General features: G+C 40.0%; 1 protein-coding gene across 2 annotated transcripts; it reads left to right on the forward strand.

Moving 5' to 3' along the window:
- Positions 1-213: 213 nt before the first annotated feature.
- Positions 214-8,841, forward strand: LOC123758634 (nudC domain-containing protein 2). Of its 2 annotated transcripts, none has more exons than XM_045743132.2 (4): positions 214-363; positions 2,069-2,284; positions 4,454-4,657; positions 8,353-8,841. In XM_045743132.2, the coding sequence occupies exons 2-4, from the start codon at positions 2,084-2,086 to the stop codon at positions 8,482-8,484; spliced, it is 537 nt and encodes a 178-aa protein (XP_045599088.1). In that variant the 5' UTR covers positions 214-363; positions 2,069-2,083; the 3' UTR covers positions 8,485-8,841. The 2 variants fall into 2 exon arrangements, with proteins under 2 accessions (XP_045599088.1, XP_069190492.1); XM_069334391.1 differs by lacking the exon at positions 214-363 and adding an exon at positions 1,288-1,311.
- The last annotated feature ends 3,785 nt before the right edge of the window (positions 8,842-12,626 follow it).

The following is a 12,626-nucleotide window of genomic DNA, read 5'->3' on the forward strand; positions in this document are numbered from 1 at the left end:
TCTGCCATGTTTCCCTCCTCCCCCATTTTCACCTTTTCTACACAGTTTATACTTTAATCTCAATTAGTATTAAGCTTTAGTCTAAGTGTTTTCCCCCACATCTTGCCCGAAACGCTATGCGTATTAGTGGCTTTAGGTATTGGTATTGTAAGTACAAGCTGTATCTATAAATCCAACATTATGCTTGTAACTCATCTTTTATATATGTACATTAACCTGAAGAAACATTTGGATTTTGATTTTGAGTAGTTGTCCCTGGATGGTCCATTTTCTATGGAGTGGCGGCGGGAGTGTCAAGCAGCCGTAGAGGTGCTCGCTTAGTAAGACTTCCTTCACTAAGTGTCGTCTGGCTGGCTGTATTAGGTACAGTATTTTGGGTGGAAATAACGGCATTATTTCTTTATGAAATTGTATGTTGTGGGTATATTTTGTTTCCACGAGCTCTCGATAGTACTCTGATTTAATTTTATTTATTTGAATGCTTCCTAGAAGGCTTGAAAGCTTCCTAGAAGGTTGTAACAGAACCCATAGGCACCACACCAGAAACAAATACTGTACCTATTTGATATTCCAAGAGTGCGGCTTAACCAAACTAGATATGTTTTACAAATCAATGGGATCAGAATGTGGAATGACCTTCCCAATCATGTCAAAGACTGTACCTCTCTCAACCAGTTTAAGATAAAAACTAAGTACTACCTAATTTACTCCATGTAACCTACCTTGCCCCCTAAATGTCAACCCATGCCTTGCTATTTTAAATAAATGCTGTTTGTTGACCGACTTGTATAATTGCTGATTTCTGCCATGTTCCCCCCCCCAATCCCCCTTTTTTCCATTTTCAACACAATTTATACTTTAATCTCTATTAGTATTAAGCTCTAGTCTAAGTGTTCTCCCCCCCCCCTCCCACACCTTGGCCGAGACACTGTGCGTATTAGTGGCTTTAGGTATTGTAAGTACTAGCTCTATCTATAAATCGAACATTACAGTATATTTGTAACTCATCTTCTATGTATGTACATTTACCTGAATAAACATTTTAAATTTTTGGAATTTTTTGAATTTGTAGATGGTTTCAGGTGGCGGTATATAATTGTTATAGGGTAATATGTCTTGTGATTTATGTGTAATTACCAAAGTGTAGTTACAGGATGAGAGCTACGCTCGTGGTGTTCCATCTTCCCAGCACTCTTTGTCATGTAACGCTTTGAAATTACTGACCGTTTTGGCCTCCACCACCTTCTCACCCAACTTGTTCCAACCGTCTACCACTCTGTTTGTGAAAATGAATTTTCTCAAATGAATCGGGTATGTTGGTCAGTTTGGTCTAAGTGAGGGGAAGTTTGTAATATAAGTTCTCTTCAGCGAATCATCATCAATCTAACTCAAATACTGTAGTGATTTAGTATAGACGCTTGAGAGATACCGCATATCTTCAACATTCACCAGCAACAATGTTACCCTTGACGAGTCCAGTTCCTACCCCCTCACAAGACAATTCAGCCTCACTACAGAGCAGATAGCCAGATTCTGTCCGCATCAAGCTTCCACGCTCTCGCCCGCATTCGAGCTCTTCGACTTCGCATGCATTGAGGCAGAGAGCCTCACTCATCTCTCTGCCATGCTCCAGGCTATGTCTCAACTACTGTACTATGACACTTCACTACATTGCCAACACACTGACTGCTGTAACCAAGACTCTACTAAATAAATATAAGAAACCACTCAACGGTTTGAGTGGTTTCTCATTGTAACTCAACGGTAACTCGTTGTACTCACCTAGCTGTGCTTGTGAGGGTTAAGCTTTGGCTCTTTGGTCCACCTCTCAACTGTCAATCAACTGGTGTACAGATTCCTGAACCAGCATGTTCAGGAATCTGTTCATTTGTATCTTATCTGTCATATCTTGTATCTATCTTATCTTGTATCTGTATCTTATCTTATATATGTGTCTTATCACTAAAACATGTACACTGCACATATAAATATGTTACAATGGAAATACTGTAACCTTATTGTATTATAGAATCTTTACATTTCTCAGATTTATTTATTTACTTTTCAGCATTGCCAAAGAGCCATGCCTGATTATGTTGAGACAAACTTTGATGAAAGAAGTGGGATAGTGCCATGCAAGGTGCCATGGGGCAGGTGGTGGCAGACAGTTGCTGAAGTCCACACTGAGGTGGACATACCTGTGGGAACGAAGTCAAAATCCATACAGGTAGTTGTCAAACCATCTCACATTAAGGTGGTGGTTTTGGACAAGGTGATTTTTGAGGTAAGTGGAAAGAAATAGTTTGTTCAGTGTCCTGTAAGTCAATACTGTTCTGTTAATGTGAAGGTTGTAGCAGTGCCTCCTGTACCTCTGCTTCTATAGCAAATTAAATATTTTTTGGCATCACACATCACACAAAATTTATAGGGAATAATTCCTGAGACCTGGAACTTCAAGAACAAGAGCTCATAGATTTAAACTAACTAATCAAAGCTGCCGAAGAAATTTAAGCAAATTCACTTTCACAAACGCTGGTGGACGGTGGGAACAAGTTAGGTGAGGTGGTGGTGGTGGCCTAAACCGTTGGTAGTTTCAAAGCATTATATGATAAAGAGTGCTGGGATGACGGGACACCATGAGCACAGCTCTCATCCTGTAACTACACTTAGGTACAGTAATTACACAAGCAATATTTGCAACTTGACATATACATTACAGCAACGTGTGGCTAAACTCACCTGGTGTTGCTATCTTATGATCAGTTACATTTTCCCCTCTTAAGAGCTGCTCTTGTAGTTATTGTTTCTTAAATTTTTAACTTACAGGTATACAGTATACAGGTACTGTATATGTTGTTTGTTTTCCTTATGCCCTTCTTATTTTTCATGTATCTTTCCGTCAATTCTCTCGTTAGTGTACTCTATGTGGAATTACAGTGGTACCTCGCATAACGATCGCCCCAAAAGGCGAACATTTTGGGTAACGACCGGCCTGATCGGCGACAAATCGTCCCGAATGGCGAACGCCCATTTGAGTAACGTCAACACTACATGGTGAGGTCGCGCTGCTGCTTGCACATTCTTGGACGCCTCCGACGATGCAAATAAATTATGTTGTTCTTGTTTAAAGATGCTAATGATGCTGGAATATAAAGCGGTGACTGCTGAGATGTTGCAAAGCATTGACATTTTTGTAGAAAAAAGACATGAAATTTCTGAAATACTGTACAACAAATGTCAAAAAGGTTCGTTCGGTGTTCGGCAGTTAGGCTGCACCATTATAACAATCTTTCTTTGTTTCAAAAGTGTTCCATTTGTTTTGTATTTGTCATTTACGTCTCAATAATGAAGCAGCCTACCTTACATACACTGCACAAACCTTTATGACATTTTTCTTTCTTCAAATTTGTTCAATATTTATTTTTCATTTGTCTTATAGCAAAAGGTTCGTTCGGTGGTCAGCAGGTAGGCTGCGCAATGTTTTGTTCATAAAAAACAAAAATAAAAAAATTAAGAATTTTGAAAACCAGAACAATTGTCAAAAAGGTTCGTTCGGTAGGCTGTCTACTGGTAGGCTGCTCCATGTTTCTTAAATAATAAAAAAAAAAAAAAAAAAAAAAAAAAAAAAACAGTTGAAACAATTTGCAAAATGGACAAATGCCATAAAGATTCGTTCAATGTTTGTCGGGTAGGCTGCTCCATGATTGGGACGTAAACAAAAAATTCAAAACATATGGAACACATTTGAAACAAAGAAAGATTGTTATAATGGAGCAGCCTACCCGTCAAACACTGAACGAACCTTTATGGCATTTGTCCATTTTCCAAATTGTTTCAACTTTTTTATTATTTTTTTATTTAAGAAACATAGAGCAGCCTACCTGTAGACAACCAAACGAACCTTTTTGACATTTGTTCTGGTTTACAAAATTCTTAATTTTTTTTATTTTTGTTTTTTTTATGTATGAAACATAGAGCAGCCTACCTGCCGACTACCGAACAAACCTTTCGCTATAAAACAAATGAAAAATAAATATTGACCAAATTTGAAGAAAGAAAAATGTCATAAAGGTTTGTGTAGTGTATGTAAGGTAGGCTGCTCCATTATTTAAAACATCGAATATCATATTGATGTTTTTCGGTGGTAGAACAAATTAATTTGATTACCATTATTGTCAATGGGGACATTCGTTTTGTATAACTTCCATTTCATATGACGACGACGGCGCCTGAACGAATTAAATTCGTTATTCGAGGTACCACTGTATTTGGGAAATATCTAATGTGTTCATTCATATGATTCCAACATTGGAGGACATCAGTACCAAAAGATTATACACTAAGCCTACTCCATAAGAATTTTTTCAATGGGTTAATAAGGTTTCCAAAGATATGGGTAGATAAGTCATATGTCATTCCTCCTTAAGCAAGATGTGATCATTTCTAACTTCAGGGACAACTGTTTGGGGTGGTGAGAGCAGACGAGACAGTATGGACACTGGAAGACAAGAAATTACTACACATTGCTATGTCCAAGGCTGATGCCTGCAGCAAGGAGACACTATGGGAGGGACTGCTGACTGACAACTTCCTCGCTGACCCCTGGACCATCCATGAAATGAGAAAGAAATTAGATCTTGAACGATTCCAGATTGAGGTGAGTTGCCATCATTTATGCTGCCAGTGCTCTTCTCTTAGAGCTGTGTGTAAAAGTATATCAAAATTAATTGTGAATATTACTAAATCTTTGAACTGTGGAAATAAATAACATATATACTGTATGTATATATATATATATGAGTGTGTGTAATTACCTAAGTGTAATTACCTAAGTGTAGTTACAGGATGAGAGCTACGCTTGTGGTGTCCTGTCTTCCCAACACACTTTGTCATATAACGCTTTGAAACTACTGACGGTCTTGGCCTCCACCACCTTCTCACCTAACTTGTTCCAACTGTCTACCACTCTGTTTGCGAAAGTGAATTTTCTTATATTTCTTCGGCATCTGTGTTTAGCTAGTTTAAATCTATGACCTCTTGTTCTTGAAGTTCCAGGTCTCGGGAAATCTTCCCTATCGATTTTATCAATTCCTGTTACTATTTTGTACGTAGTGATCATATCACCTCTTTTTCTTCCGTCTTCTAATTTTGGCATATTTAATGCCTCTAACCTCTCGTCGAAGCTCTTGCCCTTCAGTTCTGGCAGCCATTTGGTGGCATGTCTTTGCACCTTTTCCAGTTTGTTGATGTGCTTTTTAAGATATAGGTACCACAGAACTGCTGCATATTCTAGCTTTGGCCTAACAAAAGTTCTGAACAATATCTTTAGTATTTCGCCATCCATGTATTTAAATGCAATTTTGAAGTTAGAAAGCGTGGCATAGGCTCCTCGCACAATGTTCTTTATGTGATCCTCAGGTGATAGTTTTCTACCTAGAATCACCTCAAGATCTTTTTCTTTATCAGAATTCTTTAAAGATTTCTCACATAATTTATAGGTTGTGTGGGGGTCTATGTTCTCCTATTTGTGTATGTATATATGCATGTATATGTGTATGTGTATGTATGTATGTATGTATGTATGTGTATTTATATATATTTTGTACATTGTATATGTATATACAGTATTGTATAATATGTAATTAAGAGGGTGATATAATTAAATACTACACATGCCTCTTGCTTTTTATTAAATGTGTCATTCTATGTACTGTATTAGAATACAGTACAGTATATCTTGTACCCATTATAGAACAATATAGTACAATATGTATGTGATGTATAATTAACCACTGTACCATGTTCTTATGTATTTTTTAAAACTATTATTATTAATATTAGCTTTGCCTTTACTAATCTGCTAATATCTCGGGAAAAAGAATACAGTACCACAAATTTGAGATCGATTTTAGCTATTTGCACAAGGTAACCCCCAGGTACATCCTGTTCTCTGCATAGTAGAACAAGCTACTATTTGCTATTTGAAACTCCCACCTCGACCTGTCTTGCCGAAAGGCATCGACCCCGACGGCCTCGCAGTCAGGGAAGTGCGCCACATACAGGGGAATGTGCTACGCATTCCCCTGTATGTGGGGAAGGCGTCCCGTCCACCTGGTAGGGGCGACCGAACGTCTGGCAAAGCCAACTGAAAGGGTCGGCGTCGACCGTCCATTCCGTGGAGAGCGGAACGTCGGCCGTCGTGAACGTGACAGGCCGTCGGTCAAGATGTTGGACACTCCCCGCACGTGAACGGCCAGGAGAGCCAAACCCCGAGAACTCGGCAGACAAGTCACCCGAAACGACCATTTCCAAAGAGCCAAGGACCACATCAAACCTTGATGTGGTCAAGGTTTGACCTTGACCTTGGTCATAGATTTGGGACCCGGGGTTAAGTCATCCCCTAGAGCACCGGCCCCTAAAGAAAAGGCTGGCGCAGCCGATTGAGCCGAACAGGAGAAGGCCCACTGGTCAGACCCAGAGGCTTCGGCAGGGAGATCGGACTCGAAGGCCTCTGTTGCCACACCAGAAGGAGCATCCCCCAAGACCGCCCGAGACTCGGGACCATCTAAACCCTGATCCGACTCCGAAACCCTCAGACGCTTTGGCGCTGGAAGCAGGGGGTGGGGGACCAGAACGAACCACTGAAGAAGAAGGACGAGGGGGGTACCAGGGTCGAAGCGACCCCGACCCCCAAGTCTTGGTCCCTATAGGCAAAACAGGGCAGTCTCAGGGCATCTGGGTGAGCAACCAACCTAGCGTGTTGCAACAGCCGAAAGCGTACATGCAACGCCTGCGCCGCCTGTACCCATAGAAGATCATCAGTAGAATGGGTAAATCGAGTCATCAGCAAACAACAGAACTCGCAGGACTTAGGGTCGAAAGTATCATCACCGACCCAACAGGTAGCGGGACGGAGGCAAAAACCGTGAGATCACCCTGAGTCAAGGGGACCAAGCAACCCCTCGAACTCGCACAAAGCGAGGGGGGTACTCTGGGGACACATTCATCGGACCCATGCGCCCCCTAGGGGATTCCCAGGGTCCTGAGCATTTACCAACAGGGACTCACGCCCAGGTAATCCCAGGCAGGGTACTGCTAACCCCAGGGACGTGTACACTCACAGTGCCCTAGCAGGGGACTCCACCAGAAAAATAACCGTGCACAGGTCAGGCACAAAAGGGGAAGCAAGGCAGACCCCCCACAAGGCAAAAAGAAAAAGAAAAAGAAAACCCCGCAAGAGGACAATGTACCCCAAGGAACAGAGCCGGCCGCTGAGTGGTGAAAACAAGCTGTGCAGCACCCTGTGCCCACCAGTGCAAACTGCCTCTTACCCTAAGGTAAACAAGAAAGACAAAACCCCCAAGCACCCAAAGGGCGGCCAAAAAACCGAGCAGTAATACTGCCTAGCAGAGGCAGGTCCCGAGGAGCTTGTGGAAGGTGGCCCCAAGCCCCAAGGGCAGTACTTACTGGGCACCTAGGGACGATAACCCTAGGTGCATGCAGCCCGAGTACTGTAGAATAACTCCTGGCTCTCGCACCCCTCGAAGACAACCACCACACTCTAAGCACAGTGCTGAAAACCCTGGAGCCAAGCACACAACCTCCGCCTCTAGCATCAGCCTGAGAACTAAAGGGTGGACAGTCGGCGTGTGGGGTCTGGGGCTCCCCCTTCCCTCTCCCGGGAAGGGGGGAGCTGCGCAGACAGCAGTGCAGTAACATGTGACGTCATGATCGTTTGCTCGTTTTGTTTAGACGAGTTCTATCCATTTGTTCAGGGGAGTTCTATTCATTTGTTCAGCTTTTGGTAGCAATATTTTCACCAGAATAGAGGTTTGTTTTGGGATGCTTACCTTACTGGGTGCCTGACCTCGTCGATGGCAGACAGAATGCTTTCAACCACATGGGGGTTTCTATAGGCCATTGCCTCCCTTGCCTCTTCTGATGGGGCCAGGTTCTGGCTTGTGGTCCTCGGTAGGCCCATTGAACTCCATATACATGACTAATGCCAAAGTCTGACATTAGCATATCAGCCTAGTAAGCTCCGGGGAGCCAAAGGGACTCCCCCCAGAAAAGTATTTATAATCTTTCCAGTGTTCTGACTTCAATTTTCATGTTACGTCTTTCATTTTGGTGTCAAATTGTGTACAATCTAATGATGCTCATTTTAAAACTACTCCCAGATTGATAGGATAAAATTAAAATTTTTAACAAATATTTTAAAATGATGGACGCCACTCGCGTCCACGACTCGGACATGAGAAAAATTATGGATCGCGGGAGCGTATGATGAGTGCAAAATTGTTAATATGATTACTTTGTGCTTTAATAGTATTACTGTATTATGTCTTTCAGAATCCTGGCTTTGACTTCAGTGGTGCTACACTCAAGAAATGTTACGATAAAGTTCCTCAGTCTGCCCTGGAGAAGTTGGAGGAGCAGAAAGCCTTGGAAGCACAGACTTCTTCACAACAGTCTGTCAAGTGAAGGCAGCTGAAGATTTCTAGAAAATACAAATACATGAACAGTATTGTGAAGATAATTCACTCGCATGTTAGTGAAACTGCATTCAAGTTTGCATTGCAACTAATGGACAGTGTGAATACTGTATTGAAATGCCAGCTTTCAGTTTCTTTTAAGGGAATATGTTTTATTCTTTTTTTTTTGTTTCCTATTATAAGTTTCTTATTTATATCAGATATCCTTAATATTAAGTGTTCATATTATAAACATTGTTTTATTTATTATTCAATTTATTTTTAGCATCTATTTTACTATAAAATGTCTAGCTAGATGTTTTTATCCTAAAAGTACTTTATTTTAAATATATCAACTCTCTGGTCACATTTTCTTTCCTTAACCAAATATAATTTATGGTATTTTATGCACATAGGACATTTTTCAGAGGACAGTTTAGCTCTTCCAGTCTTAGCTATCATAACCTTATGTCATATATAACTGAGGAATGCTGTTTTGCACCTTTATCCATATTTGAACCAAACAAAATCATCATTAAGTTACCTTTAAAGAGGAGACAACAACATTTCAGGCAAATCTGTTACTATGTTTACACAAAATGGGAGATGATAATTACTCGGGAACGCTGAAATGATGGGCCATCATTATTGCCAATAACATAGTAATGTTATTGGCTCGTAGTTAGAGTCCATGTGCCAAATGTTAAGTTACGTCATAAACTAAGTTCCCAACAAGTCAGTGGGAAGACCATCTCCTACCCAGACTTGAAAGCTCCGGATCTCTCTCCAAGTTTCTCTGTTCCTTTCTGCACAATACATAATTTTACACTTCTAGTTTTATAGGGTTGGACTTGTATCAAACATCTTGGCTTGCATCGCAAAAACACTAAGCAATTCCTACTAGCAGGTGGATAGCAGAGGTTCATTATACAGGTACAGTATACTGTATATTGTATCTTGGCCTCACTTGACATCTTTAGTCAATCAAAGGCATCTTTGTTGTTACAACATCATGTCAAACCATCAGCAAATAGTTTGGGTTGAAATAACCTTGGATACAGATATGTCTTGCTTTTCTTCAACAGCATCATTTACTTTTAATAATAATTATTCATTGTGTTGGGGGACACAATGGACACGGGACATGTTGCAGTAAGTGAAAGGAAATGTGCCCGATCATTTTTGTCCCGCTCGGGATTCGAACCTGGAATTCTCGATTGTGCATCAAGAACGAATCCACTTATACTACCGGGACCCTCTAACTACTACTACTACTATTTTTTATACTATTCCATTTGTGGTCCTGTATTTTTGACTATCAATCAGGGAGTAAACATTAATAAACACTATAATACTGATACATTATTTCTTGAGACATACCTGCATAATACATTATCTTCAAAGGTCAGCCCTCCATAAGGTCTTCTTTTCCTTAACTCTTTTACATTATCTTGAAGAGGAGGACCGCCCATGAGAAGACAAGTAAAATTGGGTGGATAGGTCATTTGGCATGTTGATCTGATACAATCAAGTTTGCTGAACAGCCCTAAGAGTAAATTATTGAGATATTTTACTTCAATAATTTAATTATACAAGGTTCCCTTGGCTTTAGAATCCTCACAGTTGTATGTTGCAAACTAATAATGAGTTTTTAAGGATTGCTTGTATGGCTATTTAAATTTACTGTGACATTGATTGCCAGGTGGAAGAGGTTGACACCTACCAGGTGGCAATAAATATGCATCATCTGCTGTCCTTGTTTGGAGCATTTTACACTTGTTGGTAGAACTATGTCCACACACCGGACAAACATGCTGCTGGAGACATATATGAAAATTCACTTTTGTAAACAGAGTGGTAGATGGTTGGAACAAGTTAGGTGAGAAGATGGTGGAGGCCAAAACTATCACTAATTTCAAAGCGTTCTATGACTGCTATGGAGACGAGACACCATGAGCGTAGCTCTCATCCTGTAACTACACTTAGGCAATTACACATTCTTCACAAGAACATCTTTCAATATTCCTGAGTATGAAGTAATTACAGAGCTCAAAGTACCTCATACCATTTGATATGAAGTCACTAATAACAGGGCAATCACAGATATAGTGTTGGAGAGTATGTTCTCTCAAGTAGGACTGAAAACATGTTTTTTCCACCAAGAGGGTTATAAACCCATGGAACCGCCTACCCGCTGAAGCCGTAAATGCCAAATTCCAGCAAAAAAGTATCATTAAGACAATTGGCGGGCCCTTTAACAAGCCACCGGCTTTCTGTCCTCGTCGAGGCCACTAGATAGTTAGTGGCCCTTCGGTAAATTCAGTAAATATATACAATAATTGTCAGAGCATCTTCTGAGCAAGGACAGCTACACAGTATCTCTTAGAATTACGTAGGTAAACAACAAATGTAACATATTTGTTTACTACAATGTCGGTGCTGGCTGTAGAAGTTGAAAAAACAGTTTTACTTCGAAATATACTAATTTTATAAGAAAATTCGACGTAAATAGGAGGCAGTAGAGCTCCGATAAGCCAGCGCTAAATCTTCAATATGAAGAATGTTGCTCTCTGATTGGCCAAATGTAACACAGCAGTGACCTTTGTCGACATGCAGGTGAACCAGACCCAAAATCCAAATATCTTCGTAAGTGGACCTACCTGAATTGCACGTAAGCATCTACTTAGGGCATACTTAGGAACCTTCGTAGCAAACCTACTTATTAAGAAATACATGGAGCTTGGTGAATCTAGGTCCAGGAGGATAATTTGGCACGCTGATTGATTGATTGATAAAAATTAAGCCACCCGAAAGGTGGCACAGGCATGAATAGCCCATAATGGTGCACTGGACACTGGCAAGCATCCAGCTTGCCAGTGGTGTGATGCCACTTTGGCACGAATTCTGGAGCTGTAGACTTGAAGCTGGCAAGATAAATGGACACTACTTTTGCCAAAAGCGGTGGGGTTTCTGTGGGAAGAAAACGTATGACTAAGAGTTGCGTCTAATCGCCTAAGCTGCGTGCGCAACGAGCTGGGGTTACTTAAAGCGCGCCTGCGGGAGGTAGGGTCCTTGTCCGCTCTTGACCGCAGCTGTTTCTCGACCAAACGCTCACCCTTCTCCCGGGATCCTCTGCATCACCTGTTTTACAAAGGATGAAGCATAGGCAGGCTCAGGGGCCACTTCGGTTGTACTTGCTAAGCATTCGGGTTATCTTTGGGGGTGCTCCGCCGGAACCCCCAAAGTGATAAGCCTAGATACATGCAGATAGCTAAGAGATCTATAACAAGAATTGTAATTAGTGTAAATTCAAATAAAGCAAATTTCAATTACTAATTATGAATGTAAATATTAATTGTAATCGAGTTAATACATATTATTATTCATTATAATTATTATTATTCATTATAATTATTTATTATAATTATTTATTATAATTAATTATTATTATCCATTATAATTAATTATTATTATTATTCACTATAATTATTTATTATTATTATTAAAATAAACAAGTCCACCACTTTTTGTGTGCATTTTCTTCCAACTGCAGAAACGACCATTACTATGGTTTGTCTGGTGTTGGGAGCGCTGGCTAGATGGCAGATGAGCGGTTTTGTGGAAGGTAGGGTAGAGAGGAGGGGAGAGGCGTGTCTAGACAATACGTGTGGCATATATTGTTGATGTTGAGTCTTGATGTTGAAGCATGCAGATACGTTGGTAATAAGGAACAGGCCATATTATATATATATATATATATATATATATATATATATATATATATATATATATATATATATATATATATATATATATATATATATATATATATATATATATATATATATATATTGTGATGGTAACGCGTTGGTGTTCGGCTGTTTCAAAAGCTAGGGGTATGGCCTCGTCACATAAAGAAACAAAAAGAGAAAATCTGGAACTTTCGTCTGTGGTAAGGTAATGGGAAGACACACAAAACACAAGTAAATTTAACAATGAAATTTTAATTACGTTAGAAAAGCAAAACATGAATAAAATTGGACATAAAAAATTGTAACATAAAATCAATCAAACAAAATAATAAGAATAATCACTGGCAAAATGAAAAGTTACGTTAAGACAAGTGAATAATAGACAAGTGAATAATATACA

Source organism: Procambarus clarkii, chromosome 31 (assembly GCF_040958095.1).
Source record: "Procambarus clarkii isolate CNS0578487 chromosome 31, FALCON_Pclarkii_2.0, whole genome shotgun sequence".
NCBI lineage: Eukaryota > Metazoa > Arthropoda > Malacostraca > Decapoda > Cambaridae > Procambarus > Procambarus clarkii.